General features: G+C 42.5%; 1 protein-coding gene across 3 annotated transcripts in view; it reads left to right on the forward strand.

Moving 5' to 3' along the window:
• The window catches only part of TUB (TUB bipartite transcription factor), a 340,142-nt gene that overhangs the window by 300,030 nt on the left and 21,347 nt on the right, over window positions 1–18,765 (forward strand). For all 3 annotated transcript variants that reach the window (XM_075065147.1, XM_075065148.1, XM_075065149.1), the window contains exon 5: window positions 13,695–13,859. In XM_075065147.1, coding sequence (XP_074921248.1) covers window positions 13,695–13,859 — 165 coding nt within the window. The remainder of the gene's footprint in view (window positions 1–13,694; window positions 13,860–18,765) is intronic.

Below are 18,765 nucleotides of genomic sequence, written 5' to 3' on the forward strand. Positions count from 1 at the left end.
CGCTACAAGTAACGGCAACGTCTTCCACCTATCTGTTCTAATGACAGGACCCCCACCCCCATTGTGGCTGATGTTACGAAGAATGCATGAAATCACAGACTAGTTAGTGAGATTACAATGGAGGGGTGCAGCCTCATGGCTATGACATCCTACAGCTTCAGAATCTTTCTTTACACAGAAGGAAGGGGTCTGATGAACTCAGCCCCAGGGGATAGAATGAACAAGCTTACCGATAGCCGTTGTAGCATCCACTGTCAGACAAAAGGAGTAATTCCTTCATTTACAGAGCCCCCCAGACCTTCAGCAGGAGAGCACTCACTGGGCGACCGTTCTACCCCTGGGGGGGCGAGAGGAGCGATCTGCTCTTCACCACAGCAGCATCGCTGCCAGCAGCATCAGTACAGCAGAGGGTACGTTTTCATAGTCAAGGAATATTATTTATTTCTTTCTGTCTCTGGGGGAGGGAGAGGACCTGACGAACGTCTTCCGTGAACCACGCAGACACGTAATTAAGCACAGCTTGGCGCTCAGCCAAGAATGCAAATAGTTTTCAGAGACGCTGTGGAGACTGTAGCTGTAGTCCTATTACCCTCCTCCCCTTATGAGCATCGGTTTGAGTCTCTGGCTTCCGTCTACGTTGTCACGCCATCCGCTGGTATCCTGGAGTTTTCAAACTTTTGGCATCTGTTCTTTAACAGCTCTGTAAAAACAGATTGTTCACCATACCTAGCAAATCAGTAATCTCCCGTAAGTCCAATGCAGGAGTAATCTTTGCATTTGAACTGCATCGCCACCGTGATGATAAGCATGGACACGTGAAAGCAGGAAATGTCACTTGTAAGTTCGGCGGATTATTCTTTACCAGGCACTCTCGCATCCGATCTGATTGCGCGACAGGGTCAGTGGTGCACGTCTGCCTAGAAATAGGCACAAGTGTAAAGAGATCAGTGTAGCAGAAGAGCACGCTGTCTCAGTGTAGTATTCAAGTATCTTGGCCCTCAGAAGAACCGGTCTTTCTCCCTCACTTCTGGCTCCGGAGTGCCCTTCCCCATTTGTGTCAAGTTGAAGATACAGATAAAGAAACAGAGACTTGTTAGTAGAGAAATGATGTCGGGGGACACTTGGAGGCACGCCTTCCAGGCTAGACAGTCCAAGGCAGGATGACTCTCTTTTAGAAAACCATAAGTGAGATTGACTCGTGCCCAAGGCAATCAATCCAATTTGCTTTCTAAAATTCAGCCCATTTCGTGATGAAGCTGGTTTATTAGTACGTGCTATCTACTGCGATAAGCAGGAATAATTGCCCTCTTGGAGCTATTATCAGGCATGGCATTCTCCTGATGGTGGCAGTCTGCTAGCACGTCACCTACCAGAGAGGAGAAGATGGAGAGAGCATATGCTCTTCATGCTGTAGCATCTCACCAGAGCATTCAGTACACATAGGGTGAATGAAATAGTCAGATGATTCTTCTTCTTTTTTCACGAGTGTGGAGGGGAAAGAACTGAGAGCTGTCCCGAACCCAGACACTGTGTTGAACTACAGAACATGGCAGCTCAGCCAAGAAGTGCAAATAATTCTCAGAGACTCTGTGATGGGGGATAGCTGGATCAGTACCCTGCTACCTCCACCTTCATGAGGTCCATTTGAGTTCTGGTTCCGTACCTGGTCAACGCAGCCTGTGATCTGAGTATTTTAATTAAACGCTTTGGGCATTTCGGTGTCTGTACGGAGCTGGATACAACATATTTGTCCCCATACAAGGATCAGACTAGTTCTTCCTACGGTCTATGCGGAGTTCTTTTTCTTCAGACTGACGAAGCAGCCCGTGCTGAATCAGAGCCTCCACGCTGGCCAAGCAGGCAATGTAATTCAAAAGTTGCCGTGGCTTTTCCTGTATTACTCCCCGCTGCATCCGAGTCTAGTTGCTTCCAGATAGTCAGTGCGGCACTTCTGGATGCGCCGGAGGCCAATAACGTCGATTTCCGTCCACACGAACCCTAATCCGAGTTATCACTATCGAATTTAGCGCTACTCCTCTCGTTTGGGAGGAGTTCCGAAATCGATTTAAGGAGCCGTTAAAGTCGATATTAATGACGACGTCGTGTGAACGGATACAGCGTTAAATCGGCCATTAAACCGATTTAAAGTCGCAGTGTAGACCTGGCCATTGGAACAGGAGGACTGGATCCTGGGTCTCCCACTTCCCAGATATCTGCCTTAACCACCAGGCTATAGACATTCTCCCTCACCGTGCCTCCTAAATATTTATTCAAAGTGGGACAACTTCAGGAGAGATTCAAGAAGCCCTCCCCCCCCCCGCCCGGCATCAGAGTATTCTGTAGCACAGTGGTTAGAACACCCTCCTGAGATGCAGGAGACCGAAGGGGGAATTAAACTTTTGTCTCCTACATCCCAGATGATTGCTCTAATCACTGGGCTAACAGTTATGAGGTGAGCAGCACCACAACCTCCTCCTCTAATCAGATTTTGAATGGGACTCAATCCGGTACACATGCTGAGAAGCTACTAGATCAGGCCACAAAGGTGGCATGGCATTCCTCTGCCTGTCTTCTCCCAGTTCATGGATCACACTGGACAGTTTGATTTTGGACAGTTTAGACAGGAGATTGCTACCTCACTCTGTGTCGGGATGTCTGTGTGCAGAAAGTTAGGTGCTTAGGAAACTTTTACCCTAAAAACTTAGGTGCTGAGTGAGTTGAGGCTACTGAAGTGTTAGGTAGCAGCTGGGCAGGAGTTCTGTGGATCTCAGTGGTGTGTCTAAACTGAGATTTAGGCACCTAGGTACCACCGTGGAATTAGGCCTAGGGCAGTAATATATTGTACAAACCTCCTTGTCTCTTTGATACCCTGGGACCAACACGGCTCCAACAACACTGTGTATTACTTCTAAAATCACAGTTTTATATGTATTTGCTTTTTTAAAAATTGGCTTCTGAATTGAATTTAAAAATTGCTGTTGGAATTTTAAAAAATAGGAAAGCCAATATTTCTGGACTTCAGATAAAAATAATTTATTCCAAGGCAGAAATTTGAACACCAAGTTTTGCTGGTGAGTTAAATCCTCTTAAAAGTTTAAAACCTGGAAACTTTCTAATGGAAGTGCTGACTCAGCCATAGCCAAGCATTGTGCATGGTAATACATAAATCATTTTTACTGTATAATCACAAACTCTGGGTTCTAGTAATAGTCAGATTTTGACTCTGGTAATAGTCCATTTTCCTTATATGGGATTTCAATATAATGTACAGAAGAAAAAATATTACTTCAGTCAATTAAAATAGATGATATTTCGATAAATGTATATAATTTAGATTTGCATAATACTAAATTGCATATAGCCCACTGCATTATACCTTTTTCTGTGCTGATTTTCAGACCATTTTCTAATCTCTTTGCTCGATGGGTGAAATTCTAGCTCCATTGAAGTTGACAGGAACTTTGCCATTGACTTTAGTGGGGCCCGGATTTCACCCCATGTTTTCCTAGGTGCTTGTTTGGGTGCTGTTGGGACCTTTGAGCATTATTGCAATAAAAATAATAATTACAGGAATGTATTATTTAAAAATGCCTGATATGTCCTATGGGACAGTGTGTGATGGAGAATGTTCCATAATCATTGGGATTGTTTTTGCTGGATAGTAGACTCCGTGAGAAAACATTTGCTCTGTGTAGTTTAGTTGCATCATGATCAATATGTGCTGACCAGGTTTATTATCTCAGCACTGCCACTAAATTAACACTAAATTTTTTGATCCTCAAAGCCTTGCTGCTTTGTTTTCAGGAAAGAAATTTTTTTCTTTGTTTTAAAAAGAAAACACTCAAGCAGAAAAATATTGGCATATTTTAGCAGACATAGGTCATTGCAATTGTAGTAATTGCATATAGTAATAAATAGCCACAGAATTTGTGCTAATTAGGCGCTGTAGTCTAACTTAAAGCCTTCAGTTTAGTACATACAACATTAATGAATTTGGTAATTTTTTGCAAAGCTGTATTCACTGTTTTCTAGGAGCTTCTGGTAGTTTTCACTTACCTGAGAGATTCATTTTAAAAGAACGCTGTTAGATAGTTGAACTAAAATATATGTTGTTGTTGTTTTTAAAAAAAAAGTATATGAACTAATAGTAGCAGAAAATATTTCTCTGAATTAAGAGAATCCCTAATATAACTTTTTAACCCCAACATTGTAACACTCTGCTAGTATGAGAGTGAAACTGGCAAGTCTAATGTGACTATCCAAGCTAAGTGAAATGTAAATAGAGTTCCATCATGTAAGCAGCTGAACAGCTTCTGGAATTGTTCAAATTCTATCGAAGTCTGTGGGACCTGGAAGAACACAGCTATTCCCAGAGTTGCTCAGCTTCTTGCAGGGTCAGGCCCATAATAAACATAAGGTGAAATGCACATAGTGCAGAAGGTCCATGAAATCCCCTCTACACCAGTTAAGCCTTCCCCCCTCGCCCCCCAAATGGAATTGTATGCATGCAGTGTGTACATAACAGAGCAGATGGGGCACAAGCAGAGCAATTGTATAGGGGGACCTCTGTACTTCCTAGAGCCTTGGAGAAGGAGTCTTCATGCTGGCACTGACTAGGCAAATCTTGAAGGAAAACTAGGGTCAGACTTCAATGAGGGAGCACTGGATCTTCAACTGCATGGATCCTAGTGTCCAGGAACAGCTGGATGTAGAAGCTCTGGTTTCAGAGAAACTCTGCCTGCAGTAGAGGGAGGTGGATAATGGAGAAGTGGAGGTGGACAAGGAGAAGTGATTTCACCAAGTGACCATAAATGGTGGAGGTTAATTAAATCTTTACAATTTCTTTTACCATCAGGTACCATCACGTATCTTGTTCATTTAACGTGAATTAATTTACCCCAGGATTTGTATCCTCGCTATGTCCCTTTAAGCAGCAGGATGTACGTTGGAAAAAGTGTGAATTCACATTGTACTCTAAAATGACACGTTTTAAAGATTTCTCTGATATTTAACAGTAGTGCAGATTACATTTCTGAGCTCATCCCTTTGTGCTAAAGAGACCAGATTTTATGAATAATCAGCTAATTCAAACCCAGTACATTTGAATTATATATGAGCAGCACTTGAATCTCTGTTGTAATGATTGTAGTCTGGGTCTTAGATGTGTAATGCTTTTCTGAGTAGCTCCAAGAATGATGAAACTATTATCAGAACAATGTGATAAAGATGAACATGAGGGAAATATTAGGCTTAATGAGGCCTCACTGAGAGAGGGCAGAAGAAGCAGCCATAGGATGAGACTAATTGCTTATGCAGAGCTGATGGTTGCTCCAGAGTTCTGGATTAATAAATTTCTGTGAATTTGCTCTATGTAGTACAATGCTTAGCATCTTAGCCAAGAACTGTAACTGTTAGTGTCTTTCATACCTCACTATGATAGTTAATGGGTATTGAGCCTGATTTTTTTTATAAGCCTCCACTTAGGTAGCAGAACTGCAAGTGCAATTAATTGTAAGCACAAACGCTAGCAGTTAATAGTATCTTAGCTACTTGATTAAAATGACTAATCTGGTAATTAGGAATTGAAAACAAACATTTGGACCTGCAATTAATTGTTGGGTGAAAAACTGTTTTGGGGAGGGGGCAGGGAGGGTGAGGAGAGAAAAGAGGCCAGGTTATGGTCACTTTAAAACTGACTGTAAAGTATGTTTCCAATTAAACATAGTAGGACAAATTCTGTCTTGACTTATCACCCCATGCAATTATGCCAGTGGAGTGCAAACTGGGAAGAATTTGTCTCACTATATGTATCTGATTTGCAGTGTTGCCTGGAACGGCACAAATAAATTAGAAAAATAATTGAAATCAACAAGTACAAAAAGTTATGAAAAACACATATTGTACAGTAGTATCACATTTGTAAACACAGTTATTGACCACAGGACTAAAGCAGACCTATGGTATATGGAACACTTATACATCAAACACAGGCGCTTTTTTTTTTTTTTTTTTTTTTAAGATCTGAAATTTTTGGAAGTATTATACTCACATTAGAGTGTCTGTTTTCCACTAAAGATTACCAAGAAGAGGGAATAATGACTGTTTGGTGAAAATGTTTTTCCTGTGTCCAGTGAACTAAGTGGAAACAAAGAGGAGACAAATAAATAACTTTTTTACAAATACTCAAACCCATGATTTAACTCTAAAGCAAAAATATAGTAAAGATACTTAGGAGCAAGTAAATTTTATGATGCTAAATCCACAACTCTCTCATATGTGGCATATAAATGATTTAGGGGTTGCTACACTGGTGCATTAAGTGCCATGAGAAACTTTATAGGGATTTTGAAACCTAAATCTGCAGTCTGGAGGTATTTCATTGCCCAAATAAAGAACATCCTTCCATCTCTCTCGCACACTTTTTCATTTTGTCTTTTATGTTCAGTTTATTTAATTTATTCTGTTGGCTTTTCTGGATGTAGTCCTGTCTGTCTGTGTGTCTGCTGCAAAATGTTCTCTTTGTCAGGATGGTTATTCTGTTTTTCCCTCCTCCCGTGGTTTATTTCATCCTTGTTTCTTCCCTCTGTTTTTCTTCCATTTGTTTTGTATGAATAGCCCCTCCTGTCCCATCTCTACGTAATATAGGGAGCTGTGTTGGCCTGAAGCTGAGTGTAAGGAAAGCATTATGGTCTCTGGTGCCAAACCAGGCACTCCTTAGCATATAGACAGTGGAAGAGTAGTCGCTCCTGGAGCAGTCTTCATCTTGGCAAGACCTACACAGAAGAATGGCTAACAAATATTGTAAACAATAGAATGGAACATTCTCAAATTTAAGTTTAGTGATTTTTTTTTTCCCCTAAATCAAATGTCATAGTTGTTGGTCCAAAGAACACCTAGGAGAATGCACACATGTTGAACAAATGACTCTCAAATTCTGGCAACTAGAATGTATGTTAAGAATTATGCTGGTCCTCAAAGTGGACCAATAGATGTTTTGTTTTTCACTTTTTTATTTTAAAAACATTTCACTTCTTGGCAGAATTCTTCAAATGCAAAGTTTTAACTCACAGTGATATTTTTTTTATATGGCGCTGTTGAAAATTCTTGAAAGGTATTTTCAGAAGAGAGACCTTGAGCCATACCTGTATTATTGTAATCTATTGAACAATGTCTGAGACAGTACTTTTTAAAATAATATGAATTATGTACTGATAGGTGCAAGACTAGCATTGGTGGTGGAATTGTCAGTAGTACTTTATCTCATCATAGTTGCAAAAGTAATCCTTTTATTCAACTGTTATTTGGCCTGTTTAGTTTAAAACTGTGAATCAGTTGAGGAAAATGTAAACTCAAGGTTTGTACTGAATGAAATCCTTTAAAGGTTGAAAATCCTTTTTGTTCTGATGGGAGCTTAATAAAAACAGTTTTTTTGAGGATTCACTTTGTTGATAAACTCAAACTCTCTCTCTTTGATTGCAAAGCAGGCCAGCATTCCTTTGAAGTATTCTACTGCCACCCTCAAGTCAGACACAGAGCAGCTTTGCAATACTTCAGAATAGTAATTTGCTAATGTGTCCCAACAGTACACACTAATGTCTTGAATGTAATAGATATCACTGAGAATTCCAGATGAGACTGTTGGCTCATTTAACTTGGTATCTCATCTCTGAAGCCTTGTCTAAAGAAATTCCCACCGTTACTAAACACCAGTTCAACTCCATTGCTGTCAGCAACTTTATAGAGGAAGGATGGTCTTGTGGTTATATGGACGAGACCGAAACTCATGAATTTAAAGTTCAGTTCTCTGCTCTGCCATGGATGTCCTGTTTGACCTTGGGTAAGTCCCCAGAGCTGGTTCAGCAAAATGCTTAAGCCTGTGCTTAAAGTTCAGTATGTGAGTAATCCTGTCACTTAATGGAACAACTCAACATGCTGAACTTCAAGCACATACTTAAGTGCTTGTCTGGATCAAAGCCTGATTTCTCTGTGCCTCAGCACCCCATCTGTAAAGTAGGGATTGTGCTACCCAATCAGTTAGCTTTGTTAGGTCCATCTGAAGTGCCTTTTAGACTTGTTTCCTAAGTTAATTCATGAATGTCCTATGAAGAAAGAATTACTTTATTAAATAAAAATAATTCTTTTTCAGTTGATTTAAAAATAAAATTAGCTAAAATTAAGTGTTTCAGGAGCTTAGGGGTTTTCATGCTAATTGAGTACAATAACACTTCTCTTATAGTAAAATAATTTGATCATAATTCTTTCCCATAGTACTGTAGCATTTTTAGATCTACATGTATGATCGTGTAAAAAAACCCCAAGAAAATGGGACATTTGCTTGAAATCTTTTCACAGCAAAATATTTGAGTGTGGTTTGCACAATGTGACTAAATATGATTTTGATTTTCTTCTGGGTAGATCCAGTTATTAGGGATTGATATCATACATAGCTAATGTTTAGGAGAACTGACTCACTGTCCTTATGCCTGTAATGCGTTTCTGCCTACAGTCATTTTCAGGCTATAGTACTTTAATACTTTTTAAAATGTGTGGTTGCTACTGTCACTTTTGGAACCTGCGACTAATTTATTCAGGTTTAATGGAGAATAATATGAGAGACAGTGTTCATGTTTACTACTGTTAGATAACTATACAGGATAATATCTGTCTCCATATTATGTGTAGTGCTTAGGTTTTATTTACTTGCTCTTCTGAAACCACTGTACATAAACATCATCTGGTTGTGCGTTTGATATGTATTCCTTTTTCTTTCTTTCTTTCTTTCTAAAATATTTTTTCCTGATGATCTCTTGAACAATTAAAGCTTTAAAGCGATCATTTTAACCTGTGAGTCTTTTAAATTCCCATTCTTCCATAACATGATTTCAATTTTCAGTGATGAAATCTAGCAGAAGTATTTCTGGAGAGCCCATCTGGATAATATCTAAGTTCTGTCAAAATTGGTAGATCCCAAATTTGACCTTCTGTATGTTTGTTTTCTCATATCTAATCTCAAAGCTCTCCGAATACTTTCTGTCTATTCCCAGAACAAATGCTTTTATTATAATAATTAACACATTATTTAATATTAGTTTTAATTATAGCCAAATTATTGGAAACTCTCCAATAAAAAAACAGTCAGCTCATGGAATACATATGTGGAATAAATACAGCCTAACCCTGCTGTTCTTTCCCAATGACAGCTTTCACGGGTTTCAGAATTGCAACTGTAGAAACAGGTCTCAATTTCAAATTTCCAAAAATACATCATCATTACTAAATCAAGGGAGGCTGAAGAGGTTTAAAAATTAGGAAAAATATGTTGATCAGACCTTTTGAAGGTAAAGTTAGGTCTAGTGCAACATCACAAAGTCCATGAAAGCTTAGACTGGGAAAACTGATTTGCCTCATGTGCATCATGAACATTAAGCAAAATTTCTTGTAGCTCCCTTTCCAGTGATTACAGTAACAGGTCTTCTGTTTCCTATTGTAATTGTGTGTTTCCTTCCACTGCAAGAGAGTAGCTGTAATTGTTTCAGTCTCTGGTTGTAGTCATGTTCTGTTCAGAAGTCTGAGCTTCTGTCAAAAAAAAAAAAATAGTGTAGTAACCAGTCTATAAAAATGAATGTCATTCTAAAATCATAATAAATAATAGACTTTATAGCTTATGAGCTCTTCAGAGAAGGAACTGTTTTTGTGTGTTTGAATAGTGCCTAGAACTTTGTACATGCTACTAAAATATGTGTAATGACAATTTCTCATAGGCTGGAAATGCCAGAAGAACAGCCTTTCTCATGATCTCTGGGCTTCAGCCTCTGGTCTCAGATGAAACCAAGAAGGCAAACACATGAAAATGTCAGTTTTAACCAAAGTGTTCTCTCTCTCTCTCTCTCTCTCAAAGTATTTAGGTCAGATCAAATTATTTTCTGCCCTGATTCACCCACTCTTGATGAATAATATGAAGAATTCTGCTTTCAGCATTATTTTAACAGGAATGCAGAGACTTCTACATCAAGGAAGCTGCATTCTGTATTTAGGAGAGACAGTGGAAAATTCTGCCTTCTGGCTCTGAAGACGTTACTTTCTTCTTTCTCACAGCCTGCTTGTCTGCCTTTGCCACCTTAAATCCATGTTCTCCAACCACTAAAGTTACAGGAGACTGTTAACTATAAATATGATTTCCTTCCCCAACCCCCGCACAATAAGCCACTTTTTTGGTATGTGGGTAGAAGGAGCAGGAGTCCACAAAGCCTAGAAAGTGAGAAATGTAGAGAGAAGGATCCATCCTGAAACTGTAATGAAAGATGAATCAGGGTTGCACAGCTTTTGAAATGCTTCAGGAAATCAGATGGGTGACGGTACATTTACATTGTGTGTGTGTGTGTGTGTGTGTATTACACATACACACTCTCTCATTTTCACTTAAATCAGGAATAATCCTTATGTGAAGATGCGCTCTTCCTGAACACTTCCTTTGCTGTGTTAGCCTTTCAGTGTCAGTCATCTTCAAATATTTTTGTCTAGTATTCCCCATTATTAACGTTGTAGAGAATTTTGTTTCACATTTGTCTTTTCGTTTTTCTTCTGGTTACATCTTCCATCCCCAGGATGGAGTCAGCTCCTGGGATAGATTTTAATGTGTAATAACACCCTCTACTAGTAATGCATTCCTCTGAATGCTGAAATTGATTTTCCTCCTCTGAATGCCTGACAAGCCAGTGTAATGTTTGTCCCAATGCCTAATATGTGATGGCTCTGACAGCATGGGATGGGAACGCAGTTGTTTTGTGTATGTCAGAAACAGCAACTCTAGCATGATTAAACCGAACAATATAACATCATTGGAGGCATTTAATTTGCCACAGATCAAAGTCTGCTTGGGAGGAAAGTGACCAATATTTTTAAAAATTGGATGTCTAAAATTACGTACAAACATAGGTGGGTAAATAAATGGCTAGATAAGCAAAAGTGATGAGCATCCCACTGCCCCATTAATTTCAATGGAACTGATGGGAACTCGGCACTTTTGAAAGTCAAGTGTCTAATTTAGAAGCCTAACTTTAGACACCAATTTTTTAAAATGTTGGTCAGTGAGTCTGTGTATGTGTAGGGACACAGGAATTGCCAGAGTGGGTTAGACCAGTGGTCCATCTATTCCAATATCCTGTTGTGACATTAAGAACAGCGCAAGGGCCACAGGTACCCAGATATCTGGTAATGAATTGCAGCTGGCTTAACCAATTCACGTGTACTCCAGTTCTTTAATGTCACGAAATATATCTGATAGGTGTTACACAAGGTCTCAGTGAAAAAGCTCATTAATGATTAATTAATATAATTAATATTATTACATAATGTAGGTGCAAGCAACTGATGCAAAGTGATGGACATAAACTGAAATTATAGTTCTTAAAATGTATTTGCCAGCCAAGACAAAGGAACAGTTGAAGAGGAACAATTAGTAGCATTCACTCAGTTCCATTTGACCATGCTTCACCAGTTTTTTCATCCAAAGTTATTAAAGAGCTGATGTTCATCCCACAAACACCAGCCATTAGTAATGGTTACCAGTTCCCCTCTCCGTTGCTTATTAAAGAACCTTGTGGAGCAGCAACCTTATAGAGGCTTTTATTATTTACTATATCTATAAATATTATAATAGCTTTTATTAATGTAAAAGTACATTTTTATGTGGCTGACATAGTACACAATGGCGCTAAATCTTAACTAGAAGTTCAATCTAGTTTACAATCTAATGTTGATAACTTGCTATCCTGGCAAAAATGAAATTGGCTTTCTATAGGAGAGAACTAGGCCAATCGGTGATTTATTTATAGTTGAGGGAAGAAAGCCAGGTAAATAGTCCCACTCTGAACACACACTTCTGAACCAGGGAATGTATTGTTCTTTTCCTCTCCGTATTTTGTTCTAACTGGGATTTTTTCAGGTTTTGGCCACCTCTAGACATTGCTTGACCATGACAATACCTCCAAGAGTTAGAGGATGAAGCATGGTCTAATGAACAGGAAGCACTAGACTGAGCGTCTGCTGACTTAAGTTCTATTTCTGAACTTGAGCTTGGGCGAGTTATTTCATCTCTCTGATTCTGTTTCCCCTCTTACCATTTGTCTATTTTGACTGTAATCTCTTTTGGGGATAGACTTTCTTATTATGTGTATGTACAGTGCCTAGCATAATGATCTCAGCTGGGGACTCCAGATGCTGCTGTAATACAAACAGTAAATTCATAGACTTAAGGTCAGAAGGGACCATGATGGTCTTCTGGTCTGACCTCCTCTGCGTTGCAGGCCACAGAACCTCACCCACTCACTCCTGTACTAGACTCATAACCTCTAGCTGAGTTACTGAGGTCCTCAGATTATGATTTAAAGTCTTCAAGTTACAGAGAATCCATCATTTACTCTAGTTCAAACCAGCAAATGTCCCATGCTCCACAGGAAGGTGATAAACCCCCAGGGACTCTGCCAGTCTGATCCTGGGGGAAAATTCCTTCCTGATCCCAAATATGGTGATCAGTTAAACCCTGAGCATGTGGGCAAGACCCATTAGCCAAACACCTGGGAAAGAATTTACTGTAGTAACTTACAGCCCTCCCCATCTAGTAGCACATCTCTGACTGTTTCCTACATGCCATTATAGGCAACCTTATCTACCATCCCCTCCATAAACTTACCAAGGTTAGTCTTGAAACCAGTTAGGTTTTTAAATAATAATACAATAATACAATAGAGTTTTTAATAATATAATATTGCTCTGTTTATAAACATCAACACAGAGTTGAGCAACAAAATCTTTGTGCCTAAATAACCATTTTAGGCACCTACTGACTGATTTAGGAGCCTAAATATGGCACCCAATACCTTAAATAAAAGGGGTCTTTCTTCGGAAGAGTGATTCGGTATAGTACCCATTTGGGTCCCTGCAGACACATGAACAGTTTAGTGGAGTCCAGCCTTGAAGAAGCAAGGTTCACAATAGTTTAAGTGAAAAAATCCGCAATGTGAACATTTTTGAAACATGTCTATTAGAAGTTTTTAACAAACATGCTTGAGATTGTTTTAGTATGTGAAATTCAACTTGTCACTCATATTTAGCATTTTATGTGCTAAAAGTCTCAACTATGTCTGTGTTATATCCCCACAATACACTTGAAAATGAGGTGCTTAGATCTCATGGAAATGGATATGCTATACTCAGAGGTCTGAAGGCTAGAAGTGGAGAAATCTCCAAACCATTCTCTTGCACTGCTCTCACACAGAGAGACATGCTTTCCATTTGCTTCAACGGTTCAGAAAACCAGTACTGCTGTAAAATAGCTTTTACACAGAGGGCCTCAGTAAACTCTACACCATCTTCAAAAAGAATATTTGTTGAGGTGGTGTCAGTTACGGACAGTCTGAAGCTGAGTGGTTGTGCTCAATGAATTTCCATGCATACCAATACTTGGAACACTCTATTCCAGGTCACAGAGCTAGTTTGATCTCTGAGGACAAATCAAAAAGCTTGGGAGTTCAAATGAGTTGTTTGTCTTGAAGACTATTTTAGTCATGAAAATGTAATTGCAGATGGACTGCTGAGCCTTGTTCCTTAGATAGGATGTCATCTAAGTATTTCTGAGCTGATATTGATTAACTTTTCAGTAATTCTTTGACTAGACTTTTGCTGTTGTCTGACAGGAATTGATGGCCCTGCTGCATTTCAAGATGATGTTCAGGAGGTAGGAAGCCAAATTCAGATTCTTACTGTCGGGCAGTCTAGCCACAATGAAGATGATGGAGAGATGATGGCTAGTGGCCAACAACAAAGCAGGCAGGACCTTAGAGTAACAATGCAGAAAAAGGGTAAGTAGCCAATGCTACCTACTTACGCTCGTCGTTTGCTCTGTTTTTAGGCTGGCAACTCCTTCTACTCCCAATGGTAGCCTGGTCCTAAACTAAGGCATAGACATGTTTTTTCACCATTTCACTTGAGGTCCTTCCTTCAGTGAATCATCGTTATCCTTCCCTTATTGCTCCGTTGTTTTACCTCCATAATTGTAATGGAGTTCCCCATTGGCCCAAGCAGCAAGAGACTTAAGTATGCTCTGGGACATGGCTTTCTCATACTCAGTGCAATATTACTTTCAAGGTGGCAGGTGTTAAGTTTTACAATCTGAATGGCAGGATGATAGAAATCACATACTTAAGCATAACAAAAGGGCTTGTAATGGCCACATTTAAATTAGAAGGAGAATATTAAGTGTGGTTGTAGTATCGATTCACAAATTCACATCTTACGTTTATCCTTCTAAAGGTGAAAATGACAGAACTGTATTCTGCAGCACTTCCTGGCAGCATACTTCTCAAATGTTCAGGGTTTTTTTCAAGGACAGCCCTGACTGGGGATGAAATGAGTGTGTGTGTGTATCTGTCTCTCCCTTTCTGCAACAGTGTTCTCTCCTATCAGACAGCAGCTTAGGAGGAAATAAATCCTAAAATCTTCACAATGCTTTTCTGAAGCCTTAATGGCTCTGCTTCTTCAGCATGCAACCTTTGAAGTTAAGATGGCTTTGACCAAAGCTGCTCTACAGAGAGAAACTGGTGCTTTAAAGATATACACATAGTCCACAAAGCAACATTTAAGTGAGAACTTGACTTGTATAGAATAGACTGTTCTTTTCTAAATGCCAGTTTCATTTTGTAGAGCAGCTCTCACTGAGATTCATCATCTCAAATGCTTCACGCTGTGGATGTGAGCAACTCAGCCTGAAGTGAACACATTTCCTCCAAGTGTGATGTTTCCTGGGTATTTGGATCTGAGAGAGACTGATTTGACTAAGAAATTCCCCGTGTATTGGTTGCCACTTAAATGCATGGCTCAAAATGTTTATAAGCCAGTCACCTTGCTCACAAAAGTTGGTTGATTTAGAAATTACAAATAGAGCTGGGCAAGAACATTTTCTGTTTCCTGAAAAGTTTTGCGACTTAGAAAAAAAATTTTCTTCCAAAACAGAAGGAAAACAAAAAAAAATTGAAATTTGCTATGAAACCAAATTCCAAACAAAATATTTCATTTTGAAAAAAATCAAAACTTTTTTCTGATTTTGACATTTGTTTACATTTTTAATAATGTAAAATAAAAGAAATTTCAAATAAAAATAATTTTGAAATGAAAAATAGAAATGTTTCGTTCTGAAAATGTCAGAATAGAATGTTTCATTTTTTTTCCTTGGAAGTAAATTTTGTCAGAATAGAAACTTTTCCGCAAAACATTTTGCTTTGGATGAATCGACATTTCCTGAGGCAAAATGTTGTCTTAGGAAATTTCTGACCAGATCTAATTATAAAACAACTTTTAAGTTAGGTCAAACTACTGGAGTTTATTATTTTGAGTTGGTCTCTTTTTTGATATTAAAAACTGTTAAAACTGGCATCCTTGGTAGAGAGTAAAGGTTTGTCTATCCTGCATGCTGCTTATGGGGCCATTCAGCATACATATCCAGTCAGTTTGAACTTTAGTGTCCAAAAGTAGGGACCTACATGGACGCTTCTAAGCTTAATTTCTCGCTTAGATCTGATAGCGCTTCCACCAGCCAAAATATAGTGTTTGGCACACTTTGTGTTCCCCCAAAACCTTCCCTGGGGAACCCAAGACCCAAACCCCTTGGGTCTTAAAACCAGGAGAAATAAATCATCCCCCCTCCTTTCCCCCTCCCAGACTTTCCCCCCCTGGGTTACCCTGAGACTACACTGATCCAAACTCCTTGGATCTTAAAACAGAGAGGAATTAACCTTCTTCTTCGAGTGATTGCTCATATCCATTCCAGTCAAGTGTGTGCGCACCGCGTGCACTTTCGTTGGAAAAACTTTACCCAAGCAGCACTCGGAGGGTCGGCTGGGCGCCCTGTAGTGGCGCCGCTATGGCGCCGAATATATACCCCAGCCAACCCAGCCACCCCTCAGTTCTTCTTACACCCGTGTCGGTCATTGAAACAGTGGAGTGCGGCTTAGCTGACCTCCACCTTTCCCTAGCTACTCGTAGCTTTTCTTCCTCTAGTTGTTGTATTCATAGTTGTTGTTAATTGTTCTTGTATATATAGTTAGTTAGATTCACTTATAGTTCATAGTCATAGTTCGTTGGTTAGTAATTGTAGCGGGGTTCGGGGAGTAGCCCTGTCCCCGCACCCGGGGCCGGAGCTCATGCCTGGCTCACCGGTTCAAGCAGTGCTCGGCCTGTCCCAGCCTGTGCCAACAGGAGATCCTCACGACTCCTGTTTGAAGTGCCTCGGGGAATCAACACTTATATTCTAAGTGCTCAGTTTGCAAGGCTTTTAAGCCTAGAACTAAGAAGGAGCGGACATTAGGTTAAGGCAACTCCTCATGGAAGCGGCACTAGCGCCTTCGCCTTCGGCATCGAGTTCGAGCCAGCCAGTAAGCAAAGGCACCCCTACGGCACCGGGCTCACCGGTATGCCTAAGGACTCCCGGCACGCCACAGCCGCACCGAAATTTACCCCGCGCCGTCCCTCTCCCCGAGGTCGAAGACGGCGAAGGCTCAGACGGGCTCGACAATGCCCTCGTCACAGCCAGAGACTGCACCTCGGTCAGACTACCCGGCACCAACACCTGCCACGGCAACCGCCTAAACCGCACTGTCGACTCCAGCCCTGCAACGGCGTCGAGTCCGGCGCCTGACAGCTCCCGGCACTGCCGCGGTAGAGCTTACTTTGCGGTCTACTCCGGAGACGTTCTCTGCGGCGAGAGACTTGATCGCCATGACCGAGTCGGCACCGCCCCACCCCCGGCCCCGCGTGCGGGTACCCTTCCATGGCCAAGCGCGGCCCTGGCTAGACCGTCGCCTGTCAGTGTAGCGGAACGGCACCGCTCTTGGTCTCGATCCCGCAGACGCTCCTAGGTCGGGACGTCGCTTCTACTCTCGGCACCGCTCTCAGTCCCGGCACCGATCCTCTCCACGGCGCCGGTCGAGCTCCCGGCACCGATCTCCACGGCACCGGTCGAGCTCCCAGCATCGATCAGCCTCACGGCACCGATCGATATCTCGCGCCTCATCCCGCTACTCCCGGTACCGCTCCAGCTCCCGGCACCGACCCAGGCACCGTTCCTCCCGGAGCAGATCACGCTGTAGAGACTCGAGATCACGGTCGATCTCCCAGCACTGGCCCGGTCGTGGGTCCCGGTCTCGCTCTAGATACCATTCCGGGTACCGGCACCGCTCCGCACGGTCCCGCGGTGCGAGGTCTGTTGGCACTGCAGCTCCTGAGTTTTCTGCTCCCCCATGGCCGTCCAGGCAGACGTCCGTTTCCTCCCAGGCGGACAGCTACTATGACCGGGATCGTGATACGGAGGTGCCCACGGGGGTCTTTCAGGACGCACGTCCTCAGGACGTAGGGCCTCAACAGTGGTCCTTTTGGACACCCTGGCCGTACCATCAAGCCCAGGGCGCTCACCTAGTCCAGACCCGCTCTGCTGCCTCAGAACATCGGGCACCAGAGGCCACCATTTCCCACCCCCCCGCGGCGGAGTCGGAAGAGCACACGGCCCATCCTCCGGATTCCCCTGGACAGCTGGAGCAGAAACCACCCCAGGAGCAAGGGGCTATCCAGGACCCTCTCATTCCCGGGGTATCATCCTCCTCCTCCCCGGACGAGGCTGTGGCGGGGACCTCCTCTTCAGGGCCTCCACTAATAGACCTCAGGGCACATCAGGACCTCCTTCGCAGGGTGGCACTCAATATCAACCTCCCAGTGGAGGAGGTCCCGGAAGTGGAGGACCCTGTAGTGAGCATCCTGACCGCGGATGCCCCCACCCGAGTGGCGCTGCCATTTATCAAAACTATTCAGGCCACTGCAGACACTCTCTGGCAGTCTCCAGCCTCCATTCCACCGATGGCAAAGAGGGTTGAGAGAAAGTACATGGTACCCTCTCGGGGGTATGAGTACTTGTATGTACATCCTCCTCCCTCTTCATTGGTGGTCCAGTCAGTCAACGAGAGGGAGCGCCATGGCCAGCAGGCACCCGCCCCAAAGTCCAAGGAGGCTAGGCGGATGGACCTACTAGGCCGTAAAGTATACTCAGCGGGGGCCCTCCAGCTCCGAGTGGCCAACCAGCAGGCTCTACTGAGCCGATATAAGTATAATACCTGAGCAGAGGTGGGTAGATTTACCAAACTGCTACCCCCGGACTCACGCCAGGAATTTACCGCGTTCCTGGAGGAAGGCAAAAAAGTGGCCAGGACCTTTCTCCAGGCCTCCCTGGACGCGGCTGACTCGGCGGCCAGGACCTTGGCTTCAGGCATCACCATGAGGCGTATCTCCTGGCTCCTGGTTTCTAACCTGCCTCCCGAGCTGCAGTACGCTATCCAGGACATACCCTTTGAGGGCAAGGGTTTGTTCTCGGAGAAGACTGATCCTCGGTTGCAGAGCCTGAAGGACAATAGGGTCATCATGCGATCGTTGGGCATACACACCCCAGTGACCCAACACAGACCTTTCAGACCCCAACCTCACCGCCCGTACTTTCTGCCTAGGAATAGACAGGACCTCAGTAGGAGGCGCGGGCGGAGTGGCCGTAGGCGCCAATCCGGCCCCCAAGGGGGCCAGAACCAGGGGCCCTCGAAGGCACCACCAGGGCCTAAGGCCAACTTTTGAAGGTGCGCCCGGGGACGGCGTACCAGTCTCAAAGCAGGATCCTTTCCCTCCCTTCTCCAACCGTCTTTCCTAATTCCTCCCGGCGTGGTCCCAACTGACTTC

This window comes from Chelonoidis abingdonii, chromosome 4 (assembly GCF_003597395.2).
Source record: "Chelonoidis abingdonii isolate Lonesome George chromosome 4, CheloAbing_2.0, whole genome shotgun sequence".
Taxonomy (NCBI): Eukaryota; Metazoa; Chordata; order Testudines; family Testudinidae; genus Chelonoidis; species Chelonoidis abingdonii.